The sequence below is a fragment of the Ursus maritimus genome, unplaced genomic scaffold (genome assembly GCF_017311325.1).
Source record: "Ursus maritimus isolate PB19 unplaced genomic scaffold, ASM1731132v1 scaffold_8, whole genome shotgun sequence".
Classification (NCBI taxonomy): Eukaryota; Metazoa; Chordata; class Mammalia; order Carnivora; family Ursidae; genus Ursus; species Ursus maritimus.
Genome location: NW_024426996.1, coordinates 27,534,638 through 27,560,478, shown reverse-complemented (window position 1 = coordinate 27,560,478; position 25,841 = coordinate 27,534,638). Strand labels below are relative to the sequence as shown.

Genomic DNA, 25,841 nt, shown 5'->3' with positions numbered 1-25,841 from the left:
ATCAGCTCCAAATTCTCATAAAGTTATGATACTGTGTTAGGAGCTGTACAAGAATAATTAGCAGTAGAATCCTTGTCCTCTAAGACTGAAAATGTGCATAGCTATTTTCATACATTGTTAATGGGGTTGTAAAAGGGTACAGCTTATTTGGGCAAAAAATAGGTCTGTATAAAATTTAAAAATGTGAATGTCTTTAAATACAGCAATTTTATTTTTAGTGATTTATCCTTCATATATGCGTGTGCAGGAGGATGCGTACTGCAGTGTTGTTTGTAATAACAAAAGACTGGAAACAACCTAAATGTTTATCATTAAATGACTGATTAAAATATATATTTATATAAGGAAGTTCTATTCAATCTTAAAAAGAATAAGTTAGATCTACTTTTATTTTAATATACAACCATCTCCTGGATATATTAAGTAAAAAACATTATTTAGTATAGTATAGCATGCAACAATTGTGTAAAAACAAAAACAGGCCCAAATGTTCTTGGCCTTGTTTAGACATAGACTCTCTGAGAGGGTATATAAGGTACTTCTTCTGAGATTCTTCTGATACACAGATTTCTTCTGAGGAGGGCAGGGTGGGAGGGTAACATACTTTCTGTTACTGAAAATGTTTTTGAATATTTGCATCAAATGTCTTAAAATCCCATGTGAGATATATGCATTTGGCCATACATTGTTATTATAAGAGCTTGTACTCATTGATGAGGACTTTTGTGTGTATGCTTTCATATTTGTGCTTTTGAACTTGAGGACTCTGTTGGTTTTTTGACCTACGAATGGGGAGCAGTACTGACCACCCCTTCCAGGGTAGGGTGGATACTGGTAGAAGTTTCAGGTTGAGCAAGCTGAATATGGTTTTTAAAAAGAATATTTTAAAAATATAGAGTATTGAAATGGTTAGGTTATTCTGCCTGAATAAAGCAGAAGGGTTAGAGAGAAAGAAAATTAAAGGACTTGAGGACATTTTGGAACTTGAATGTACATGGAAAAGAGGAACAGAGAGAGGAGTCGATAGTTTGCAAGGAACTAAAATCATTTTATAAACATTATCTCATCTCTTAAATTATACCCCTTTGTAAAAAGTTATTTTCCAGACTTTCAAAAAACAAAATAAATTTAAGCCCAGATGATAATTTGTGGTTTCCTAAGGAACATAAGAAGAAAATAGCAAAATGAGGAATAGAACCCTGTTTTCTTGATTTCCAGTCTAGCCCCACAATTAGCATTAGATGACCTGAACCTTGTTATGGGAATAGCATCAAAAAACAAAACAAAATTTTTAAAACTTCTTTTGTAAACTTGATGTGTAAAAACATTAGTTTTCAAACTAAGGTTATATTTTCCCCCCTCCAGTCTTAGGAGAAAAGGGTAGGAATGGTGGTTGAATCCAGCTTTGGATATTGCTCTACCATTTCCTTTGTTAACTCTGTCATTCTGGTTCAGAAACAGGAAGGACAGTGAGAAAAACTAGCACTTTTATTTGGACAACATTTTACAGTTTTAAAAACTTTTTCACATGTATTTTCTCATTTTGCAGCAGATCTGTCATACAGGTAGTGGTGATGTTTTGTTACTTTTATTAGGCTTTCACTGTTTAAGAAAGAATAGACTCAAGAAAGTTGGGGTATTTGCCGAGATAACGTAGCTGGCCCTCACAATTGAACTCAGATTTTTTTTTTCTTTCTACTCAAGAATAAAGTCTTATGAAGTAGATTTACTTAGCTTTGTGGAAGACCAATTCTGGATGGAGCATCATTCAAAAAACATTTGGAAGCGTAACATTTTGTGGCATAGTGATTCAATAAACAGATGTTTTTGGAGGGCCGGTGAGGCTTTGACCCTCCTTTGAGTGTAGGCATAACTGATGTCCTTGTAGCTCTCATGTGTGCTCTCAACCCTTTTCCAGAACAGCGTGTCCCACCCTCAGTTGCTGTGTTAGTCTGAAGAGTGGCTAGTTAAAGGGAGTGTACTTAACTTACACCCTGCCTGAAGACATGCGCCAGATTAGTCATAGGAGAGTTATTTTTGTAATTAATCACACATAAATTAGTGAAATGTCTTTGTTGTTTCTCACGCTAAGTTTTGATAAAGGGTGAGAAGAGCAGGAAAATGAAGTAAGTCTCAAGCTTAGTGTAGCCATAATGATCTTTTCTGTGTTTTTATATTTTAGAGATGCTGGGAGAGAATTTGGTGTTTAATGCATTATCTGATTAAACTGAGGAAGAGTTTGTGCACTCTGGTGTTGGTCCAGGGCCTGACGGTGTCTAAATTTTGACATTTGGATTTAGTCTGAGAGCACTGGAAAACCACTGAGTGGTTTTAAGCAGAGGAGTAATGTCTGATCAGGGCTTTTAGAGACACCTTGACTGTTAAGTAGAGATAACCTGACAGGGAGAGGGGGCAGTGTTAGAGTTGAGGAACCTCAATTTACTCCAATTGAACACCTGAGAAGAGACCGGTTTAAAGGAGAATGCCATTGCCTTAGAAATGAAAAATAATTGTCTTTTGAATTGGATATTTGGGTTGACTGGTAAATTCTTAGTTTATCTCAGGCTCATCAGTACTTTTTGAAAGCACATCAGGTGACTATAATATGTAAGCAGCATTGAGAACTACCCTTTATCTTGGGGAAGATAGGAGAGGTCATGGGATTAAGCTTGGGAGAAGGGGGTAGTGGTGAAAAGCTATAGGGAGCTTGGAAAATGTAACTATTGTTCATCATTCTTTTTGGAATTCCCCTTTCATATTTATAAGCTCACATGTCTGAATGTTTTGGTGGTATGGATTTAGTAACATTAAACTTTGCAGAGTTCCCACTTACCCAGTCTCCTCTAATTCTTCCTTAACTCTTCCTTTTTTATATGAAGAGAAGAAAAGGGGGAGATACTGAGAAGGGATGACTGGGATATAATATAGTTTGATAAGAATTTGATAGCATTAACAGAAAAATCCATCTCTTAAAAACTGTTAAGACCATTTCTAAGACTAGGTTCATTTGACCCATTTAAAAATGCATGTGTGTATCTACACGAATTCAGAAATTTGAGCAAGTCAACCATATTAATGTGTAGCTACTTACCTACCTGCACATATGGAATTCTGGAATAAGATTGCTGGTGCTTCCTCTAATTGGGCAGAACAAGTAGCTTCTCTTTCTCACTGTAGGATTTTTGTGTTTTATTGACATAAAACTGTATCTTTAATGAAGGAAATAAATTATTTGTATTAGAACGAGAGACTTAATAAGGGTGAAAAGGAATAAAATGACTGAAAACAATCACGAAGCACTTTTTTGTTTTTATAGACTACAACCTATAATCCTGAATCATTAATTTATTGCAAAAGACTGGATTAATTATAGCTAAAAATTCTCTTTCTCCTTGGGAGTTGCAATAGGGAATGTAGAGAAGGTTTGTAGGAGTTTTGGGTATCAAACACAGTAGCTGCAACAGTTCTTTTGCTGGGATTTAATGTAGCCAGTACAATTTAGGGCTATTTATTTGTGGACTTTAGGATTACCTCAATGTTATTTTATTCAGTAGTGCAATGTAGTATACTCAAACTCTGTTGAAAGTCGTGCCGTAAATACTGAGGTTCTTTTTTTCTTTTCTATTCATAGTGGTAGCCGCTCCTCTAAAACGTTTAAACCAAAGAAGAACATTCCAGAGGGTTCTCACCAGTATGAACTCTTAAAGCATGCAGAAGCCACACTTGGTAGTGGCAATCTCCGGATGGCTGTCGTGCTTCCTGAGGGGGAAGATCTAAATGAATGGGTTGCAGTGAACAGTAAGTAGCCTGTTTCTAGTTAGGCTTTAAATTAGGTTAGTAGCCTCATTGTAGGTGAGTTTTGGGATGTTGTCTGTTCAAGGATCTAGTTATCAACCTAATGCCACAGTTATAGTGGTACCTCAATACACTTTAGCCTTTATGTTATTTTATTTGTGAGTATGGAGTTTTATGAAATTTTGTCTCCTGTTATAATGTAATACAAGGCATAGATTTACCATCTTCAGTAGAAAAATAATAACAGCAATATTTATGGAACACTAATTCTGTGTCTGACCCTCTGTTATCCTTTCTACGTAGATTATTTTTATTTCATCTTATAGCCTCACAATGTAGGTACTATTGTTATTTCAGGTTAATATAGATAAGGAAGGTGAGACAGATCAGTAATTTGCTTAGGTCATACAGCTATCAAATGTTAGAACCTGGGCTCAAATATAGAGCTTTAGAATTTTAGAGACTACACTTTTTTTTAAGTTTTTATTTTAATTCCAGTTAACATACAGCGTTGTATTAGTTTCAGGTGTACAATATAGTGATTCAGCACTTCCATGCATCGCCCAGTGCTCATCATGACAAGCAGAGACTATCCTTTAGCCACTATGCTAAATTGACTCTTTCAGTAGCATACTCAGTTATTTGTCTACATTATGCTTTTTTTTTTAAAGGCAATTCAATAATGATCTTATGAAGTTAGTAAAATATGTTTATGAAATACTCTTATTTTTGCGTAGACTTTCTAAAAAATTTTAAATCCAGTGTAGTTAATATACAGTGTTACATTAGTTTCAGATGTACAATAGTGTTTGACCAATTCTATACACTACTCAGTGCTCATCGAGATACGTGTACTCTTAATGCCCTTCACCTGTTTCACCCGTTCCCCCCCACTTCCCCTCTGGCAACCACTAGTTTGTTCTCTATAGTTAAGAGTCTGTTTTTTGGTTTGTCTCTTTTCTTTGTTTTGTTTCTTACACTCCATATAGGAGTGAAACCATATGGTATTTGTCTTTCTCCGACTGGCTTATTTCACTTAGCATAATACTCTCTAGATCCATCCATGTTGTTGCAGGTAGCAATATCTCATTCCTTTTTGTCACTAATAGCCCATTGTGTGTGTGTGTGTGTGTTACCTTCTTTATCTATTCATCTATGAATGGACACTTGGCTTGCTTCCATATTTTGGCTGTTATAAATAATGCTGCAATAAACATAGGGGTGCATATATCTTTTCAAAGTAGTGTTTTTGTTTTCTTTAGGTAAATAACCAGTAGTGGAATTACTGGATTATATGGTAATTCTGTTTTTAGTTTTTTGAGGAACCTCTGTACTGTCTTCAGTGGCTACATCAGTTTGCATTCCCACGAACACTGCATGGGGGTTCCTTTTAGCCACATCCTCGCCAACACCTGTTTCTTGTGTTATTGATTTTTAGCCATTCTGACAGGTGTGAGGTGGTACCTTATTATAGTTTTGATTTGCCTTTCCCTGATGGTAAGTGATGATGAACATCTTTTCATGTGTCTGTTGGCCATCTGTATGTCTTCTTTGGAGAAATGTCTGTTCATGTCTTCTGAATTTTTAATAGGATTATTTGTTTTTTTGGGTGTTGAGTTTTTTAGTTCTTTATGTATTTTGGATATTAACCCTTTATCAGATATGCCATTTGCAAATATGTTCTCCCATTCAGTAGGTTGCCTATTAGTTTTGTTGGTTGTTTTCTTTGCTGTGTAGAAGCTGTTTATTTTGATGTAGTTCCAATAGTTTATTTTTTATTTTATTTCCCTTGCCTCAGGAGACATATTTAGAAAAATGTGGCTCTCTTCTGTGTCAGAGACATTACTGCCTGTGCCCTTTTCTAGGATTTTTATGGTTTCATGTCTCGCATTTAGGTCTTTAATCCATTCTGAGTTTATTTTGTGTTTGGTGTAAGAAAGTGGTCCAGTTTCATTCTTTTTCATGTAACTGAACAATTTTCCCAGCAACATTTGTTGAAGAGACTTTTTCCCATTGCATTACTCTTTTCCTGCTTTGTCAAAGATTAATTGACCATATAATTGTGGATTTAGTTTTGGGTTTTCTACGCTGTTCCATTGATCTGTGTGTCTATTTTGGTGCCAGTACTATACTGTTTTGACTACTATAGCTTTGTAATACACCTTAAAGTCTGGAATTGTGATACCTCCAGCTTTGCTTTTCTTTTTCAAGATTGCTTTGGCTATTCAGGATCTTTTGTGGTTCCATACAAATTTTAGGATTGTTTGTTCTAGTTCTGTGGAAAATGCTGTTGGTATTTTGATAGAGATTACATTAAATCTGTAAATTGATTTGGGTAATATAGACATTTTAACAATATTTGCTCTTCCAATCCATGTCCTTTCAAGACATTCCTATTTCTTTGAGTCATCTTTAATTTCTTTCATCAGTGTTTTATAGTTTTCAGAGTACAGGTCTTTCACCCCTTTGATTAAATTTATTCCTAGGTATCTTCTTATTATTGGTGCAATTATACATGGGGTTGTTTTCGTTCTTTCTTTGTTTCTTCCTTCCTTCCTTCCTTCCTTCCTTCCTTCCTTCCTTCCTTCCTTCCTTTTTTTAAGAGAAAAGTTGCATGGGGGGGGCGAGGCAGAGAGAGAGGACAAGAGAGAATCTTAAACAGGTTCCACACCCTGAAGAGAGCCCAGTGTGGGGCTTGATCCCACAACTCTTGAGATCATGACCTGAGCCCAGGACAGGAGTCAGACACTTAAATGACTGAGCCACCCAGGCACTCCAGTGGGATTGTTTTCTTAATTTCTCTTGGAAGAAAGCATATTCGTTTATAGTCAATATGAATGAATGTTGAAAAACCGAAATATTAGGATTGTTATTACTACACCAAGATTATTATTACCAATAGGTAAATTTAATAAGATTGTTACAGGAGTCAATATAAAAATCAGAAATAGCATCAAAAATATAAAAAACCTAGGAATAAATCCAGTGAAACAGAAAACTATACTTTATGATTAATACTTTTTGTGCTCTTATTAAGAAATTTATTTGTGGAGGTAAGTCAGGGGATGAGTGAAATAAGTGAAGAGGATTAAGAGCACACTTAATGTGATGAGCACTGAACAATGTATAGAATTGCTGAATCACTATATTGTACACCTGAAACCAGTACACTTCTATGCTTGCTGTTTCTTCTATACTACCTGTGTCTGGTCTCCATTCTGTTCCATTAGTCTGCTAAGACCACACTGTCTTATTCATTGTGCTTCATAAATTTTGATGTTCATCTTGTTCTTTAAGAATATGTTGGATATTCTTAGCTCTTTGCATTTTCAGATACGTTTTAGCTTTTTTTGATGGCCGTGGAATGGCATCCCACTATCATTTAAATTTGCAGTTCCATAATTACCAATCTCTTGTGCTTTTTGACCGTTTGGAAACTTCTTTTGTTAAGTGCTGGTTCAAAACTGTCTCACATTTTTCTACTATGTTGTCTTTTTCTTTTTAATCCATAGGAATTCTTTATATATTTTGAATACAAAATCTTTTTCTTTTTTAAGAGAGAGTACGAGTGGGGATGGGGAGGTGGTGGGGATGGTGGGAGAGGCTGAGGGAGAGGGAAAGAGAGAATCTTAAGCCAGAGCTCAATGAGCCCGATGTGGGGCTCAGTCCCAGGACCTTGAGGTTATAACCTGGGCTGAAATCAAGAGTTGGATGCTTAACTGACTGAGCCACCCAGGTGCCCCCAAATTTTTGTTGGCTATATGTGTTGCAAAGAATTTCTCCCACTCTGTGCTTGTTTTTTTTACCCTCCTAAGGGAGTCACTTAATAAACAGAAACCCCTAATTTCTGAGTAGCCAAGTATTGTGATTTCTGTGTATGCTTTTCGCCTCTTCTTTGTAGAGGAAAGAACATGATAAATCTAGGATTCTGCTTGAGTAAAATTGAAGTTTAATTTTTTACTTATAACCGATACCTTCTTTGCAGCTGTGGATTTCTTCAATCAGATTAATATGCTTTATGGAACAATAACAGATTTCTGTACAGAGGAAAGTTGTCCAGTGATGTCAGCTGGCCCAAAGTAAGACATGGTTTATGATCAATTCTCACTTTTACTTAAAAGTTCTTAGATAAGAAGAAAGTTTCTGACCATATAATTTCTCTACTTAGCATCTCCTTCAGTGGTTCACTAATGACTGATATATTAAGTTCAGGTTTCTTAGCCAGAGCATTATGGCCCTCCTTGTGTAATTCTCCTTCTTCCTTTCCTCTGTTTGCTTATGAATCTCCTCTGGTCTATCCAAACTGGATTACCGCAAACACCTTACTATTCCCTCCATTGCTTACACTCTGAAAGCTTGCTCATTCCATTATTTTCTTGGATATTTTTCTTCTCTTCCATCTCCCTCCAATCATTATCTGGTTATATTCCAAAAAATTTTACCCATCTGCAAGCCCCACATCAAATCCTTCTTTCTTATGAACGATTTGATTTTTTCAGACTAGATCTGATCTATTTAACTTTTTTGTCTTTGTGATTACATATCTTTGTTATACTATTTATACATGTCTTATTTAACCTATTAGATTCCCTCTTCATTTAAATCCCTTTTGGTGCAAGAACAGTGCCTGCCACCTAGTTAGCACTTGGTAAATGTTTGCTTGGATCAATAAACCTGGGGGTGGTCTTGGGGACCCCTGACACAGTCTGTCTGATGTTTCCTTATGACCATATTCAGGCTATGCATTCTTGGCAGGACACCATAGAAATGATCATTTTTTTCTCAGAGGATCATATCAGGGGGCACACAATGTCAACCATCCCATTGCTGGTGATGTTAACCCTGATTACTTTATCATCTTAGTGTCTGCAAGGTTTCTTTACCTCAAATTTGTCATTTCCCCCCCTTGAAATTGACTAGTATTTTACTGTGAGGTTTTCTCATGTTATACCAATATCCTGTGAACTAGGGAGAATTACTGTCACTTAGAATACTGCTGTGATCACTTTCTCCACAGAAACCTTATCTAAATAGCTGGTTAGGAAGAATGTATGTAATTCTTCAAAAGTAACAGGCATAGGATCGCTTTAAAGACACTATAAAAACAAAAAATGATCTTCCTTTTCTTCTTCCTTCTGTTCTTCCATCCATCCTTCCAACTACCTTTCTTCCTTTTATTCTTCCCTTCCTTCTCCTTCCTTCCCTTCTTCCACCTTCCTTTCCACTTACCCTTCCTCCCTTCCTTTTTATTTTGAGAGTCTTAAGTTTTGTCCATTGTTAATGCTGAGAAGACACAGTTGTCCTCATGCTTTGCCATCTTTAGCAGAAGATGCTTGGGATTGTACCGAGGAGAGGCATTTGTTAGTAGCTTAGTACTGGCCCCTTGCGAGGTGTTATTGAGTAATGGCTCAGAGAATTTTGTCAGTTATTATTTATTATTATTATTAACCAAGAAATGATGAATATTTTGCAGTTTGTATTTGATAAATTCATACCATGATGACAGAAATACATTTCAAAGAGAATGGTCTGTCAAAAGTGGAACAAAAAAAAAATGTGGGCAAAATAGAGTTACAAGATGAAGTCATCTTAAGTATAAACTTGACAAAAGAAGAAGAATGGATCAGGAAATCATAGCTATATACTGTAGAAGTATAAGCAGTGTATAATTTTATTTTTCAAAAAGTTTTTGGATATTGAAAGTTAGTATGCTTAAAAAAATTCAGAATATTGAAAATGATTTTTAGGTCAACTGGGTCTGCTTTTGATTTTTGCATTTAAAAATGAGTATGTAACACCTGATCACTAACAAAATGAAAAATATGATTGGGAGGAAAGGCAAAAATGTTAAGGGTTCTTAACATGTGGGAGAAAACATGGATGAGTCCCTGTCTTTAAGTGAAGAGTAATGATGCTGGAAGTTCTACCATTCATTGTCTCTGTCTCCTAAGAGGATCAAATAAGAACAAGCTTGTGTCACCCTCAGAATTTTAGTTTCAGATTAGAAAGGATCCCTTGACTGTGAAAGTGATTAAGCAGTGGAATAGAATGCCAAATGTTGGGGAATCTCCTCTTGAAGACATTCAAAGTAGACTTGACAGTCATCCCTGTTGCCCAGGGTTGGCAATGAGGCATGCTGTTAGAATGTTTTTTCAGGTGTATCGTGTTAAGGTTTATTGTTCAGGTGTAAGTAGTTATGATTAAATGGAAAGCTTCCTTATTTAACCTGTCAAGATCATTTTCATCATTTAAAATACTCTGTAGTATTTTTCCATTATATTTTTCTTTCACCTTCTTCATTAGACTCACTGACCTATCATTTTGTCAGTTCAAACTGGAACAAGGTTAGAATAACAAAATTGATTCAAAGAGAGAAGCTAGGTAGTAGAAGTAATCTTCTCGAAACTAAAATACAAAATGATTGTTCAGTTTAGAGATTTTTATGATTTGGAGTTTCAGCTGTGTGCTTATTCCTTATCTTAAAAATCAGGTTATGGTTTTGTGTGGGTGTGGGTGTATGTATAACTCTATTATCATTCTTGTCAAACTATTTTTACCTACTCATTTACAAGCCCATCTCCCCTACTAGTCTATTTTCCTTGACAGTATGGGAAGTGTCTTTCATTTTCGTGTCCCTTGGTCAAGAACAGTATTTCTCAGGTAGTGGGTACACATTAAATGTTGATTATACCAAAGGATAGTGTTCTGTTAATACCCAGGTCCTATAGGCATCTTTATTTGGGTTGCCATTTTTCTTTAAAGGCATATTTAGCTCCTCAACCAGAAGTACTCAGATATTGACTTATTCTCTTCGTGCATGTTACTTTGGAGTTTCCATGTCATTCTCTATCCTTAACCCCAAATTTAAAGCCCCAAGTTAAAGAATTGTATTGCATAAGGAGAAATGTTTTTCAAAGAAGAAAAACAACCATAAAAATTAAAGATGGTTATCAGAGAAGTGGAGAAGTGGCAAGTTAGCTAGGTTTTCTACTATGGCAGTGTATGATTCTAAAATATAAATGCTGTATATAAAGAAAAGCTTACAACAAGTGAGTTTGATGGGGCCTGCTTAGTTTGGATCATGATAAATGCAAAATAGTCCAGTAACAGTTTAAAGGCTCTAAATTTAAATGCCAGGTGCAAAATATCTTTAGAGGAGCAGATTGTTTAAAACATGTCCTGTGTACGTTCATAATATACATACATATATAATATAAAAATATGCCCATTTTGTATAGGTATATACTGATATTCTGTGTGTCTATTATCTTTCCAATACAGATACGAGTATCATTGGGCAGATGGAACAAACATAAAGAAGCCTATTAAGTGCTCTGCGCCAAAGTATATTGATTACCTGATGACTTGGGTTCAGGACCAGTTGGATGATGAGACATTATTTCCATCAAAAATTGGTATAATTGTTTTGTATAATTAGAATCCATTATGATTTATCTAATTTTATGTTTCTGGAGCTTATTGGCTCTCTGTTCCAGGAACCATACTAGACTACCATACCTATCAAAATATTTCTAACCTTATAATTTTAAAAGTGTCTTATCTTTTTCACACCGAGTTTATCATGAACATTAAGTGCAAACCCCCTCTAATTTTAAACAACGAGAAGATTAGAGTATCTTGGATAGTAACAGAATTTGGCCTTTGTTACAGAAAAAAGAGACTGAATACTGGGTAGGCAGGGAGTATCATCTGCCTGAGTTATATCCATTTCTTGTTTAGGGAAGGAGTTTATATGACTTATATCCAGTTTTACAGTATATTTGTGGCAGAGAGGGAGTTTGAATTTATGACGACAGTGTGAATCTTAACAGTGTGAAATCAAGCTAGGTGAGAAGAAAACAAGATTTGACTGGTTGGCCTGTTATCTACTGAGTGACTTTTGCTTTTTTATATTTGCTTTTAAGGAAATTATATTTTCTTTCAAGTGGAAATTGTTTGCATCTAGATAATTCATGTGATTTTACCCTCTCAAACTTCTTACAACTTGTGTTTTCTGAAAAAAACAATTTTTTCTTCTTTCAACAACTTTTTGAGTATATTTTATGCTTTTAGAGTTTGAAAGAAGGGTATGGTGGAGGAGACAGCAATGTAAATAGTTGCTGTAATTATGGATTGCTTTAGACACATTTATTGAATGTTTTAACAATACTTTGGAGCCTTTGTAATAAAAGATCTGTTTTTCAGGACTGCGTTACTTACATACATCAGAATCATTTTGGTTAAGTGCTATCCCCTTATCTTTTATCTCCTATAATATATTTTATTACTTTTTATTTTGACTGAATTTTAGGCTTAGAAAATTTGCAAGAATTGTGCAAAGAATCCCTGCATATCCTTCTTCCAGATTTTTTTTCTTCTTCCAAATTTTTTAGTGGCTAACGTTGTACCACATTTGTCTTCTCTCTCCTCCCCGCAATTTCATGTTTTCTTTTTCCTGCACTGTTTGAGAATAAGTTGTATGTATGATGCCCCTTTATCCAAATGTGCTTCATTATTCATTTTCTTAGAAAATCACAGTATAACTATCAAAATCAGGAATTTAACAATGATACAATACTATCGTCTAATTTACAGATCTTCTTCAGATTTTTCAAATGTTCCCAACAAATGTTGACATTTGTTTTCATTCACTTGTCATGTTTCTGTAGCTTTCTTTAGTATGGAATATGTGTGCTTCAGTCTTTTTTGGTTCTTCATGACATTGATCTTTTTGAAGAGTATAAGCATACTAATTTATATAGTGTCCCTTCCTTTTGGTTTGTCTTATGTTTCTTTGTGATATATATATCTATATCTATATCTATATCTATATCTATATCTATATCTATATATATAAAATCTGTTTATCTTATATACCTTCTATCGGTATATCTAAAACTTTTTTTAAAAAGTTATCTCTACACCCAACATGGGGCTTGAACCTACAACCCCCGATCAAGATTAGGAGTTGCATGCTCTACCGACTGAGCCAGCCAGGCGCCCGGTGACCTATAATATTTTTAAATGAGTGGCAAGCAATGCGATAACACTGAATCCAGAAGTATTAGTATTTGGCTTGTGTTTACCAGTCTGAGTCATTTAGCCATTTTAACAAAGGACATGGAATTTTGTATTTTTTTCTAGTCTTATATTTGTTTAATGCTGTAAAAGTGCTCTTATTCATAAAAACAATGAACCTCATTGAGAGGGACTGCATCTAATTTCAGAATAAATGTAGACCTGGAAGGGTAATGAAATAATTTCCATAGAGAAAATATAAAAATATATTGCAAACATTGTAAGCAAAACTGAACATGGTTAATACATTGTTTGGATTCAGCAAAAATTTGTATTGAGACTTGATGTTAAGAAATCTGAGGATATGAGTGTGAGTTTTAGCTTCATTACCATCTTAGGCATAAATTTATTTCATTTTAGTAAAGTAGTAGGTAAATAAGAGGCTTAAGGGTCTTGCTAATGTCTAGTTCTTATTCCATGGAAATTTTGAGGTTTATTTTCATTCATGATATGTTGAGAACTTCTGAAAAGTACAGTGGGTATTATTAGTAATTCACAAATACTTCTTTTCAGCTTTGTCTTGTAAATTTATGTTGCCATTTGTTGACAAACTCATACTGCCTTGTTCTTGTCTCTTGTTAATAGAGGACGTTGTTTATCTCTTTATTAGGTGTCCCGTTCCCGAAGAATTTCATGTCTGTAGCAAAAACAATACTCAAACGCCTCTTTAGGGTTTATGCTCACATTTATCATCAGCATTTTGACCCTGTGATCCAGCTTCAGGAGGAAGCGCATCTCAATACATCATTCAAGCACTTTATTTTTTTTGTCCAGGTAAGTTGAATTAGGAGGCCTTTTTTGCTTGATAAAACCAGTTATCAGCAGAGTTCCAAGGTAAATCCTGCATCCGTACTGTTAGGATAAAATCTGCCTTCTCTGTCTAGTCTTTATCCTCTTTTATACTTGCCATGATGACAAGGCCTTTTGTTTCTGAATTCCGTTCATCTCCAAGTTGGTGGCATGCAAGTCTAAAATGGATCTGAGAGGTCTTGCCTTGAATTTGCTTCATTTAACAGGCTATATGGAGGGACTGAATTAGGAATCTGGCTAGTTTGGCAGGCCTATAGATGAACTTGGTACCTTTAGCATATTAGCATTCCTCCTAATCGTCTTAACCCTCACTTCCTGTTTGCCCTAGATTTTTTTTTTTTTTTTAGCATATTCTGGCCTGGAAATGGACTTTGTATATAATACCTTTTTTTCCTCCTTTTTAAAACCATGTTCTGAATAATTTTTAAGTTAGGTACTACTCATTATATACAAAGATGAAAAAAAGTCCCAAAGAGTATTGCTATTCCAGAGGTCCATTAGTCTTTTTTCTGACTCTTCTTCCTTCTCTCTTTAGTGCTCAGAGGTGTAGACTAGGAGAAGTTGGATATTTTCATCCTGCTATAATAATTAGGCCACTAATAGGCAGGCGTGAAAAAAGAGGTGGAAATGTTTAAGCTGACCATCTTTTTTTTGGTGGAGGTTGAGAGGGTAGATGATAGGCAGAAGTCCAAGTCTTGAATCTGTGTAATTTTTTTATATCTGTGGACATATAAATGCCATCCCCTTACCCCGTCTCCACTAAAGAAAAATGTATCTATTTTCCCTCGTTACCTGCCTCTCATACTGAACACACACATTTTGTGTCTTCATTTCACCTATACAAACACATTTTAGGAGATCTTAACTTGCCAAAAGTACTGCTCGGAGCAGTTACTTCACCATGGTATCCCATCTACAGAATGGGTGTCCCACCCACAGAAACAAAGAGTGTTATTTCAAAGTTTGATTCTGTGCTTTGGTTTAGGCAGAATATGATTGCCAATGTTCAGGTTTTAGTGATTTAGGAGAGGATATTCTTCCACCAGAAGGGTTAGTTTTATCTTACTGTATGATCTCATCTTTTTTTTTTTTTTTAAGATTTTATTTATTTATTTGAGAGAGAGACAGAAAGAACATGAGCAGGGGGAGAGGCAGAGGGAGAGGGGAGGCGGACTCCCTACTGAGTGCAGATCCCATCACATGATGGGGTTTGATCTCAGGACCCGGACTGAGATCATGACCTGAGATGAAATCAGATGCCCAACCAACTGAGCCACCCATGCACCCCTGTATGACCTTATCTTAAAGTACAGTGTTATCTCTCAACTCCTAGCAAATAGTAGGGGATTGATAAATACAGCATTTACCACATCTGAGCCTTTTTATATCTCAAGACACTGTGACCTTCTTAAAGGTAGGTAGGTCCATTAGTTATACAGTCACCCCTTGACTGAGCAAGAGGGGCCTCTGCCCTGGGCCTCACTATTTAGAGAACCCTATTCTGACCCTTCTTTAGCTGTACTCCCTGCAGTGTAAGGGACCCATAGGGCAAAGAACATACCTCCCAGATTCCACTGGTTTGTGCTTAGGTACCTGACACGTCAGAATTTCCTTTCCACATGGTCCCATTTGTATTTCCAGCATCAACATGGATCTTATCCTTGGGTCCATTCTTTCAAGGGAAGGTCATATCTCTGACATGTGTACCTCTAGATTTAGGGGGTAGTCAGATGGCAGCAATTTGTGAGGGTGTGTGGCAATGGCCTATATAAACCAGCCAGGTGTCACACTCCTACAAGTTAGGTCCCTTGGAGTGCAGGGTGGAGCTGGGGGTTGGAAGATCAGGGAGGTTTGCTGAGGGTCAGGGACAGGCTCTCCTCATGTTACTTCTTTCCAGTGCAGAATCCTGAGGAATTTTGAGAATTCTAAATTTGAATCTGTTTTCCTGGTCACTATGAAGGCACATTTGTCAAGGCGGGAAAATAGAACATGTTTTACTTAACAATGTATTAGCTTAATGTAAAATTAAATAGTCATATGATATATATCCATTTGTGTTCTTAGTCCAGATCCCACAAAGCTTAGGGGTAGGCTTGCTCTTAATGCCCTTAATGCTTCCCCCCACTATTTACTGTAGTGGTTGGCATATGATCATGTTAATAAATGAATGAAAATGGGAGCTCAGAATGCCCCACCATGGCAGAAGATCAAAGTATATAGATAGTCAATATTTATTAGCCTTATAATTTTATAGGACAAGGGAATCTATTCAGAATTGAACTTTAGCATGATGGGTGGAATTTCTAAAGAAGCAAAAATTGAATCCAGGCTTTCTAATTTGTTTCTTATAGGATTTTATTTATCATTGTGGATTCCATATTACTCACGTTATTCTCATACCCCATTTCATGATAGCTTGCAGGTGTTAACTCTTTCACTCTTCTTATAATGCTGCAATTTGCCTGAGATGCTAGATTTTTTGGTCCCCACTTGGTTGACTGTATCTAAATGATACTCAGATTATTCCCTTTTAACAAGAAGCAGCGCTCCCACTTACTGAGTAATCACTTTATGCCAGGGGTTACATGAAGTGGTTAATACACAGTATCACATCTCATCCCCACAGTAATTTTATGAGGTAGGGGGATTTACCCTAATGTTATCATAGACATGTACAACACAATATCCAAAGTGCTTAAGTGATTTGTCTAAGGAAGACACAGCTAGGGAAGAGAGAAACATTTTTTTGAAAAAAAGATTAGACTTTTATTTACTTTGAAAGCTAATTTCCAACAAATGTTAAAAGAAATCTGCTTTGGAATGACTGTTTTTTCCTGTCTTTATCATGCATAGGAGTTCAACCTTATTGATAGAAGAGAACTTGCACCACTTCAAGAACTGATTGAAAAACTCACCTCAAAGGACAGATAAAAGGATGAAGAGCTGTGCAAGTTGTCCCTCAAATGAAGTGTGTGGAGTGTATATGGATTTTGTTGTGTTTTATTTTTATCTCAGTCATTTTTGTCCTAGATTTGGGGGGCTTATTTGGGTTAGTTTTTCTTTGTTCTGAATAAATGAAACCATATTCTGTTGCTAGAGGAAGCCAAGAACCATTCTCTCTATATTTGATCGGGGTAAATTTTGTCCTAGTGGCATACAGTTTTTGTTTTATTACTTGGTTTGATTACTTGCAAACTTTTTGATAATTCTGTGTGTTGAAAGAAAATGCATACTTGATTGGACTGCTGACGGATAGGGGTTCTGTGTTGTGTAAATTGTGGCCAATTTTTGAAGTCCCCAAAAGACTTATGTTTTTAAGTGCCTTGGCAGGCTCACTTCTGAGGTGCGAAGCACAGACATAGAACTGAACAGGGCTTGAAATATTAGGACTACTACCCAGGGCACTTACTGATGCATGTTTTAAAATATCTATGATAAAAGCCATAGTTACCTAAATTGGTTATCTCCAGCTTTTACTACATTGAAGAAACACAATTTGTAAAGGTGTGCATGTAGAACATAGAAAATTAGTATTATTTTTGATATTGGTGGTAATTCTGTTCAACAGATGCTTAAAGTTCTACAAGCAGGTCTTTTTCCATCTCTTGATATCTGTGATATTGATACTTAAGGATGTTGAAGTGTAATACCTATTGCATTTTAGCTTCTTTCTACATGTTAACTGCACTGTAGGTGTAAAAATTCAGGTTGTATATAGGTTTGCCATCTTCAGAGGTGATGCTGAACTGTGAGGTTTCTTAGCAATTGCCAAATGAGCCATAAGTCTACAGAATTCCCTTCTACTTTGAAGAGGAGGGGATGGATAGGAGTGTGTATTTGGTTGGGAGGGTTAATTTGTATGGGGAGCTATAGATGGGATAAATATGGTGAGTCAAGTTCAAAAAGTCTTGTCTTAAAATCCTTGAATAGAGTGGCATGAAGATTTTAATCAATTTCTTGTAAACAAAGTCTTAGAGACTTCCTTTTAGGAATCAACTTCCATGAGAAGTTAAAAATAAATTATTAATTTTAGGTGTAGACATTAAACATGGAATTTAAGGACTGTTTGGGGAAATTGGTAACGCTCCAGCATTTCCATTCAGTGAATGGAGCTGGTGTTTGCCTGTCATTTTAAAATGATACAGTACCTTCTTTGCTTATGATAGGCCCAATTTGAAGCATTCTGACTTCTAATTTTTACACTGTGAAAGGAAATCTTTTTCTTTGCAGTGATATCAAACAATGAAGGTGTTAATTCAGTAGTATTAACTTTTACATTTTATTTGTCATGACTTTCTAGTGAATTATTCCCATGAGTAAAAAGTTCAGAAACTTAGTTTTTAAAATAATATTAGCATTTTTTACTTCAGTTTTATTCTCAAGAAATATCTTTTTCAGACTTCCAATTTTAATTTTGTCATTTCTAGTAAATCTCTTTCCTTCAGTTACCTATATATACTCTTCCTTCAGTTTGAAATACACACCTTTTTCCTAGTAGAATAGAAATCTTGTTCTGAAATTACATAGACAAAAATGGTCAGTAGGAAAGAATCTAAAATGAAATCAGTTTGTTTTTGCCATTAACAAGGAGAGCAGTGATACAATTTAATGTCATTGTGATTATCACTAGGAACTGCCTTTTTCTCCATTTCATTTCTAACAATCATTCTCCAAGTACCAATAGAAGTGTAACAGGAGAGCCTGGCGGAGGCAAATATTGGACACTTACTGGTAATGTTTATTGACAAATTGCAGTGAGAACAAGCTGATTTTCTTAAAATAAATCTTTTATTATCCAAAGATGTGACATCAGCCACTGTGGTTGATTAAAAAATAAAATTTGGTGTCAAATAAGTTTGGGTCCTATTTCTTTATGAAAATGAAGCACGTGATTTTTCAAGTAGTCTTCCATACTGCATTTGATTTTGTATCAACCCAGTAACAAAGGGGTTGCAGTAGCCAAGTGTAGAGAATAGTGAAAAATTGTTCTTGCTCTTTTTAAGCCTTATACAGTAGTAACACTGTAAAAATGGAAAAATGTTTCTATAAATTAATGTTTAGTAGTAGGTCCTACTTTCCTACTGTATGTAGATAGGAGTTTGTTGTCACTGTTTCAGAATCTCAGGTGCCTTCTTCTGAGTATTCCTTTCAACAGGTTTTATTAGGAAGTAAGGAGATGTGTAAGTGTATATATGGTAACAAAGTAGAGAAGTTCTCCCAGGGAGAGGCCTGGAATTGTACATGGTGTTACATGGCTATAGGTAAGGAAACACTCACGAGAGCATGTGAGAAATAACGGATTTAACAAAACATTGCTTTGATTAGTTCCCATGAACATTAGTAAGGTGTCCTTTATAGAATAAGGATCAAATCTTGGTTTTACAGCAGATTTTGCTTATAAATGTGAATTAGATTCTTTCCAGATCTCTTAATTTATAAATAAGGAAGATAATGATTTTCCCCCTTGCTCTGTATACAGAGATAAAGAGCAAAAGTTGGTATTTTCATCCACTAATAAAAGCATAAAATATAAAATAGTAAGTTAACATAGTATTGTCACAATGCTTTGGTTAAATGTTGAAGCAAGTTTTAGGAATGATTTTAAATGATGAAATAATGGTGGTGGAGAGAAATTAGTAACAAAGAGTGAAAATCTTTTACTAAGCAGTAGATGGTGCTACTGGATTTCATTTGCTGACTTGATTATTTTGTTTCCCATAAAAACCATGGCATTAGACTGCATTAAAACAGTAGCACGTGTTAGTTTAGCTGGTAGAGGTGTTGGTGGTCAGTTTACTTTACATTGAAAGATTTTAGATTGCTCTTTCTACTTTTGTCATTTGTAAATTCTAAAGGGTCAGCATAAAATATATTAGGTGGGAGAAGACAGGTGTAGTGTGTAATATATCTCAGACTGAGTTGCTGCCTGGCTTATCAGGAAAGATAAAACACTACAATCTCTTATCTTCAGGAAATACAGATGATGTGGATATTTATATTTTACATGTAATCACCAAACTCCATTTTATGTATTAGCATTTCCCTTGCTTATGGGAAAATAGCAAAATGACATTTCTTTTATACCTTTATGGACACCCTCTCTGAGAGAGGTTTTGATAACCACTGAAATGGTAAAATATGTGAGATACAATTACTAAGTTGTAGGACTTTCTTTTAAAATAAGTATGTCATACCTTAAACATCCAAATGAGAGTTGATCTTCTTAGTGGTTCCTGGAGGAGCACTCCTCTTTCCAGCTATGTTTTGAAGGTATATTGTTTTTGGAACATTTTTAGAGATGCCTTGAGAATTGGCTTATGACTATGCAAAAAATCTATTTCATCATTTTAGTTGCACTGAAAACTTTTGACAGCTTAGTATGACCTATCTCCGTCACCAAACGAACTCTACTCTACTGTTCTCTTAGAACTGAACCGTTAGAGAAGTTCAAAAGACTGCCGTAGGTAGGTTCTGAATTTGCAGATGAGAATGTTTTGAGCATTGGTAGCATCATTTAGTAAAGGAATAGTTTCCTGATGTCACTACTTTGAAGCAGACAGTATCATTTGGATGTATAGGTTTTATTTAATTTTTAAAAATTTAGTTTAATTACCTTACAGTTAAATATAATAATTTAAAAAATCAAAGTCTATTTCTTGTTTTCTACTTTTGTTTCTTTCCCTGATAACTTTTGAATTTTATCTCAAAAAACAAGATAGTCTTGTTTGAAGGGATAGTAAGAAAAAATGGAGCCAATATTTAAGATAGAAGTAGCTTAAAGTAACAACAGCCTTTACTTTTTAAACATATTTTCACTCAAATGAACAATGTGACTTTAAAGACTACAGATCATTGTACAAAGAAATTGGAATAAATTTTATATAATAATTATGCTGAGTTAAGCCTGCATATCACAGATAAAATATTTTAAATTGTATAATCATTTCATATATCATTTATAACTTTTAAAATTTTGAATGTCTTTTTAAAAGATGTGGGACCAGAAGTATATTTGTAATTTGAAAATGTGACTGCATACCAAGGGGAAAACTTATTTTGAAACTTAATCTGAAATACTAAAGAATAGACCCAATTTTTAGAAACGCTATTCTGGATCTGTACTTTAAGAACCACTCCTGAAATAACCTAAATATTAGAGTTTTGTCATAATGTTAAGATTTACCCATAGGAATTACTGTTTTTCAGGATCAGTTTAATGGTGTATGAGATTAATATTTAGAGATAAAGATATGTCAAGATTTAATGGAAAAGTTTAAGATATAGCAATTCTGACTGTAAACAATTTGAGTTTTTAAGATGTTCCTAATGAGTTAATCATAGAGAATAATTTATTTTAAAGGTATAATATTGTGTTCCATGTCTTCCATTTATATCTGAACTGGTACTTACATTTTGACAAGAGAGAAAATACAGATTAAAATATTGAATAATCTAAGTTTTGCAAGTATGAAGCAAGTTTTTTTCTGCATGTAATGCTATGCAATAGAAAATTTTAGATTACAGTTCTCAAAGATACTGAAATCACTCGCCTTTTTTCATTCTGTCATCTCCTTTTCCTTAAATTACTTCTTACACTATTGACTTCCCACCTCCCGATCCCCATAGCACTAAGAAAACAAAATAGGTAGGTTGATTGTGTGGGTCCTTCTTGTTAGTTATTCTGAAGTACTTTCTGTCAATACATTGGCAGAAGGGTTGGAAGGTGCAACTTATATAAGCATTTTTGGTTTGTTATGGTTGACAGCTTCATTTAAATTATGTCACGGAACCTGAGATTATTAGTGATTTAAATTTTTTGTTAATATTTAATTTTTCTTCTGTGTATTATTAAATTCTTATATGTTGGTATTTTGCACATGTTTTCATTTTTATTTTGTTCTGAAATACTTGTGCAGGTTGTAAAATAGATTAGTGCGTTTTCATGTTAAGAACATGTTTCTCCTTAAGTTGTTCTGCAGAGATAACTATTTTTAGGGGAAATAGTTTTTTACAACCACTAGATTGTATTTGTTATTTTTGTACATGCATAACTAAGGTGGTAAGGGCCCTAATCCTGTGGGGAACACTTAGCTTTTGTTCTATTTGAAATTTTCCTATACATTATTACTTAAATTATCAAGAAACTGTCATGAAATCTAGTTGAGAGAGAATACAATAAACATGACAAGACTTAAAAGTTGAATAGAGATCATTTCCGAAGACAAAAGCTGAATACTGCCACTGCCATATGATGGAAGCATAGTGGCAGCATTCGCACTGTGTAAATATTGCAGAGAATGCAAAAGACAGGGATCCTGTTCTCATGGAGATACACAATTTTTCTCTGTTTTAAGTAGCTGGATGGGGAAATGGTCTAAAATATGAAATGCAACATGAACACTATATTGAAAACTGTGCCAAGATTATTCAAATTCTAGTTATTACTGATCAAAGTTTAACTGCTTCATCATTTTATTTTAAAAGAGGATACTGAATGTCAGAAAATCTGTAATATGTTTAATTGAGAGATGTAAATAATGTATAGAGACTTGTATGTGATGGGATGGGAAATATTTAAATTCTAGGTTTTTGTTTTTTAAAGGAAGAAACAATGTTTATTTAAAAAATTAAATAGTTATGTTTGGCCATGAATCCTGACTTTGCATTACTGATTATTTTTGTTATAGATGTTCCCACATTAAACACATTCCTAGGGAAATATTAAAAGTATGGAAAAGTTGGACATTTAAAATTTGTTAAGCATTATTTTAAAGATTTATTTATTTTAGAGAGAGAGAGCACACGGATGCATGCATGCGAGTTGGAAGACAGGCGGAGAGAGAGAATCTTGAAGCAGACTCCTTGCTGAACATGGAGCCTGACGTGAGGCTCCGTCCCACAACCCATGAGATCATGACCTGAGCCGAAACCAAGAGCTGGACACTTAACAACTAAGCCACCCAGGTGCCCCTGTTAGGCAATATTTTTAATAAGTTCACAACAACCAGAGGTTAGTATCTCACTCTCTTACATACTGGAAAATTGTAAGCTCAGGAATTGTATAGTCACGGATTAGGACTAGGATTTATTTATTTTTTTTTATTTATTTTTATTTTTTAAAGATTTTTTATTTATTTATTTGACAGAGATAGAGACAGCCAGCGAGAGAGGGAACACAAGCAGGGGGAGTGGGAGAGGAAGAAGCAGGCTCATAGCGGAGGAGCCTGATGTGGGGCTCGAACCCAGAACGCTGGGATCACGCCCTGAGCCGAAGGCAGACGCTTAACCGCTGTGCCGCTTAACCGCTGTGCCACCCAGGCGCCCCAGGACTAGGATTTAAAAACCCAAATAGGCTTGACCTTGAAGCCAATGCTTTTGTTTGTTTTCTTTAAATATCCTACTGCCATGAGAACAGTTAGCAAAATAATTATTTGTTGGTCTTTCTATCAAGCTTTTACCTAATATTTTGTTTTCACAATAGGCCATTAAAGAATATTAATACATAGTATTGGAAGATCTTTATTTTGCCCTGATACCTAAAATCCAAAAGGAATTGTGTATTTTAGAGTATTCTCAGAGTGTCATTATTTAGAGATACTTAAGTTTAGAGGCATTTGTGTTAGAGGCAGTCACCCACTACAAATACCATTAACTGGTATTTGTAGAAAAGATTAGGAGTAGAAATACTAGTCCATGCTGATACGATTTGTGCCTTCATACTTTAATAAAAACACCTTGTTATTTTGCACATACAGTATTTATAAAGCATCCACTGTGTATAAAGAAATAAACACCCCTGTAAAAATTAACTGTACTTCGATAATTAGGTTCACTTGCCTCTACTGTACTATATTTAAATAGTTAATTCTTCATTATATAATATTATTTGGAATGATGCATTTTGGTATCAAGTTCTAAATATTCTTTAAAGCAACCATGTTTATGTTTAATAAATGTTATACTCCTGTTTTAAACAGCCTAATTAGTACAGTGTCACATTTTCTTGATGACCTGAGTTTACCTTTACAAGCATACAGCATAATATAGCTTTCTTTGATAAGGAACTGTATAGGACTGATGGCTCCCTGCTATGCCCTTCTAGCATGTTATTTTGCTATTGTACTTATAGTATGGGGCACCTCGGTGGCTCAGTTGGTTAAGGGGCTGCCTTCAGCTCAGGTCATGATCCCATGAGTATCCAATGAACACAATTTCGAGCCTGCTTCTCCCTCTGCCTGCCTCGCCCCCTGCTTGTGTGCTCTCGCTCTCTCTGGCAAATAAATAATTTTTAAAAAAATCTGAAAAGCTTGGAAAACAAAGTATTTTCTTGAATTTCACGCAAACTTAACCTGATCTGAAGTTAATAGTTTTTATCCCACTTAATGTGAAACCTATGTTTCACTACAAATTATCTGTGTATTTGATTTAATACCTCTGCAGGGAGGTTACATATATATGTACTACACGACTGTATTTCTTTTCTAAAATCCAAAAATTTTTGCATTCTGAAATATCTGGCTGCAAGGGTTTCAGATAAGGGGTTGTGGATAAAAATCAAGGAAATTTTTTTTAAGAATTTATTAATTTATTTTAGAGATTGAGTGGGAGCAGAAGGAGCAGAGGAGGGAAGCATCTCAAGCTGACTCTGCACCGAGCCTGGAGTCCAATGCACAGCTCGACCTCATGACCCTGAGATCAGTCATGACCTGAGCTGAAACCAAGAGTCAGACACTTAACTGAGCCACCCGGGTGCCCCCAAAATCAAGGAGATTTTAAAAGTGCTTTTCTCTTATTTCTTCCTTGTATTATCCAAAGGTTACTTAGGAAAATGGTAAATTATGCTGAACCTGATGCCAGGAAAGCTAGGTTTCCCTCTTTCCCCCATTTACTTCGTGTTTTTAAGGAACACTTTTAAGCTTTGAGGAACTCAAGTTCTCACAGCCAGAATCTGGCAGAGCTGGGATTTGAAACCAGTTTTTTAATTTTCCACTGCTTAAACCTCTCAGTCTTGGAGTTACGCTACTTTTCTTTTGTGGAAACCACACTTGGGGAATCCTACTCCTCAACTCTAAACATCTTTATCTGATCCATATGGACTTTCTTCCTTTTCTTCTACATTGCTCCTGTTGAAGGTCTCATTCACCCTGCCTTACTCCTCTCTCAGTACTGCTAATATCTTTACCATTTCATGGGTTTTCTAAGCTTGGGTTGGAATGTAACACCCTGTGGTTTCCCTGGCTTCTTTGCCATCCCTGATGACAAGCGTTAGGCTTTTTCATTTCAAGGACCCTACTGCTAATCACTAGGGGGATAAAAGTAATAAACATAATAACAAAATAATTACAGGGATGTTAACAAAGAATGTTTTTATTAAAGAATGTTTTAAATGCTTTGCTGTTTTTATTCTAAAGTTCCCCATGAATTCACATTTTCATTTCTGCCTTCTATTTCTTAGAATGGATTCACCGTTTACTCCTCTTCTGACTCTTACCATTAAGATGCATTTCAGGTCTGATGGTAATTGCAAGGTTAAAAAAAGAGTAACAGGGTCTTTGGTTTCTATAGATAGACTATTTGAACTCAGGAACTTCTAGAGTGGGTAGTGTGTTTACCATATCTTTACCAAGATTAAAAATGAATTTTGGGTGTTTCTACACTGCACCTATCCCTAGCTAGATGAGTCTTCTAGCAAATTTCATGGCACAGAGGTGTGCAAAAATTCAGCGTTTGTTAACTATGTGCCAGGTGTAGGGCATGTAAAGTTAAGCTATCTATAGTCATGATGAACAGAAACCTACACAGTGTGGTAACTTTTGCATAGCATTGTAGGGACAGAAAAATTTTTCCCTTATTTTAAGTTCTGCCTGGTCTAATAATTACATTGACACAACATAGATCAACAGGAGGAAACCAAATTTAATTATATATACGGAGCTCCATAAAACATACGAAATTCAAAGGAATGACCAAAGTAGGTCATTGTATCTTTTAGACAAACAATAAATTAAAATTGACAAGACAAATGGGTTTGGGGTAATTCGTGAGGTAGCAAGTTTTGTTATTAGGCCTTCTCGGTTCTAAATTCTCCACCTGGTGATAAGGAGGCACTCTACCCTCCTGGTACAGGGAGGATAGCTTTCACATAGATTCATCTCCTG

General features: G+C 35.2%; 1 protein-coding gene across 1 annotated transcript in view; it reads left to right on the top strand.

Moving 5' to 3' along the window:
- The window catches only part of MOB1B (MOB kinase activator 1B), a 55,118-nt gene extending 38,336 nt beyond the window's left edge, over window positions 1–16,782 (top strand). The window contains exons 2-6 of the mRNA XM_008693193.2: window positions 3,632–3,798; window positions 7,781–7,874; window positions 11,077–11,210; window positions 13,484–13,647; window positions 16,537–16,782. Of these exons, the coding sequence (XP_008691415.1) occupies window positions 3,632–3,798; window positions 7,781–7,874; window positions 11,077–11,210; window positions 13,484–13,647; window positions 16,537–16,614 (637 nt within the window). The 3' untranslated portion in view covers window positions 16,615–16,782. The remainder of the gene's footprint in view (window positions 1–3,631; window positions 3,799–7,780; window positions 7,875–11,076; window positions 11,211–13,483; window positions 13,648–16,536) is intronic.
- Window positions 16,783–25,841: the final 9,059 nt, after the last annotated feature.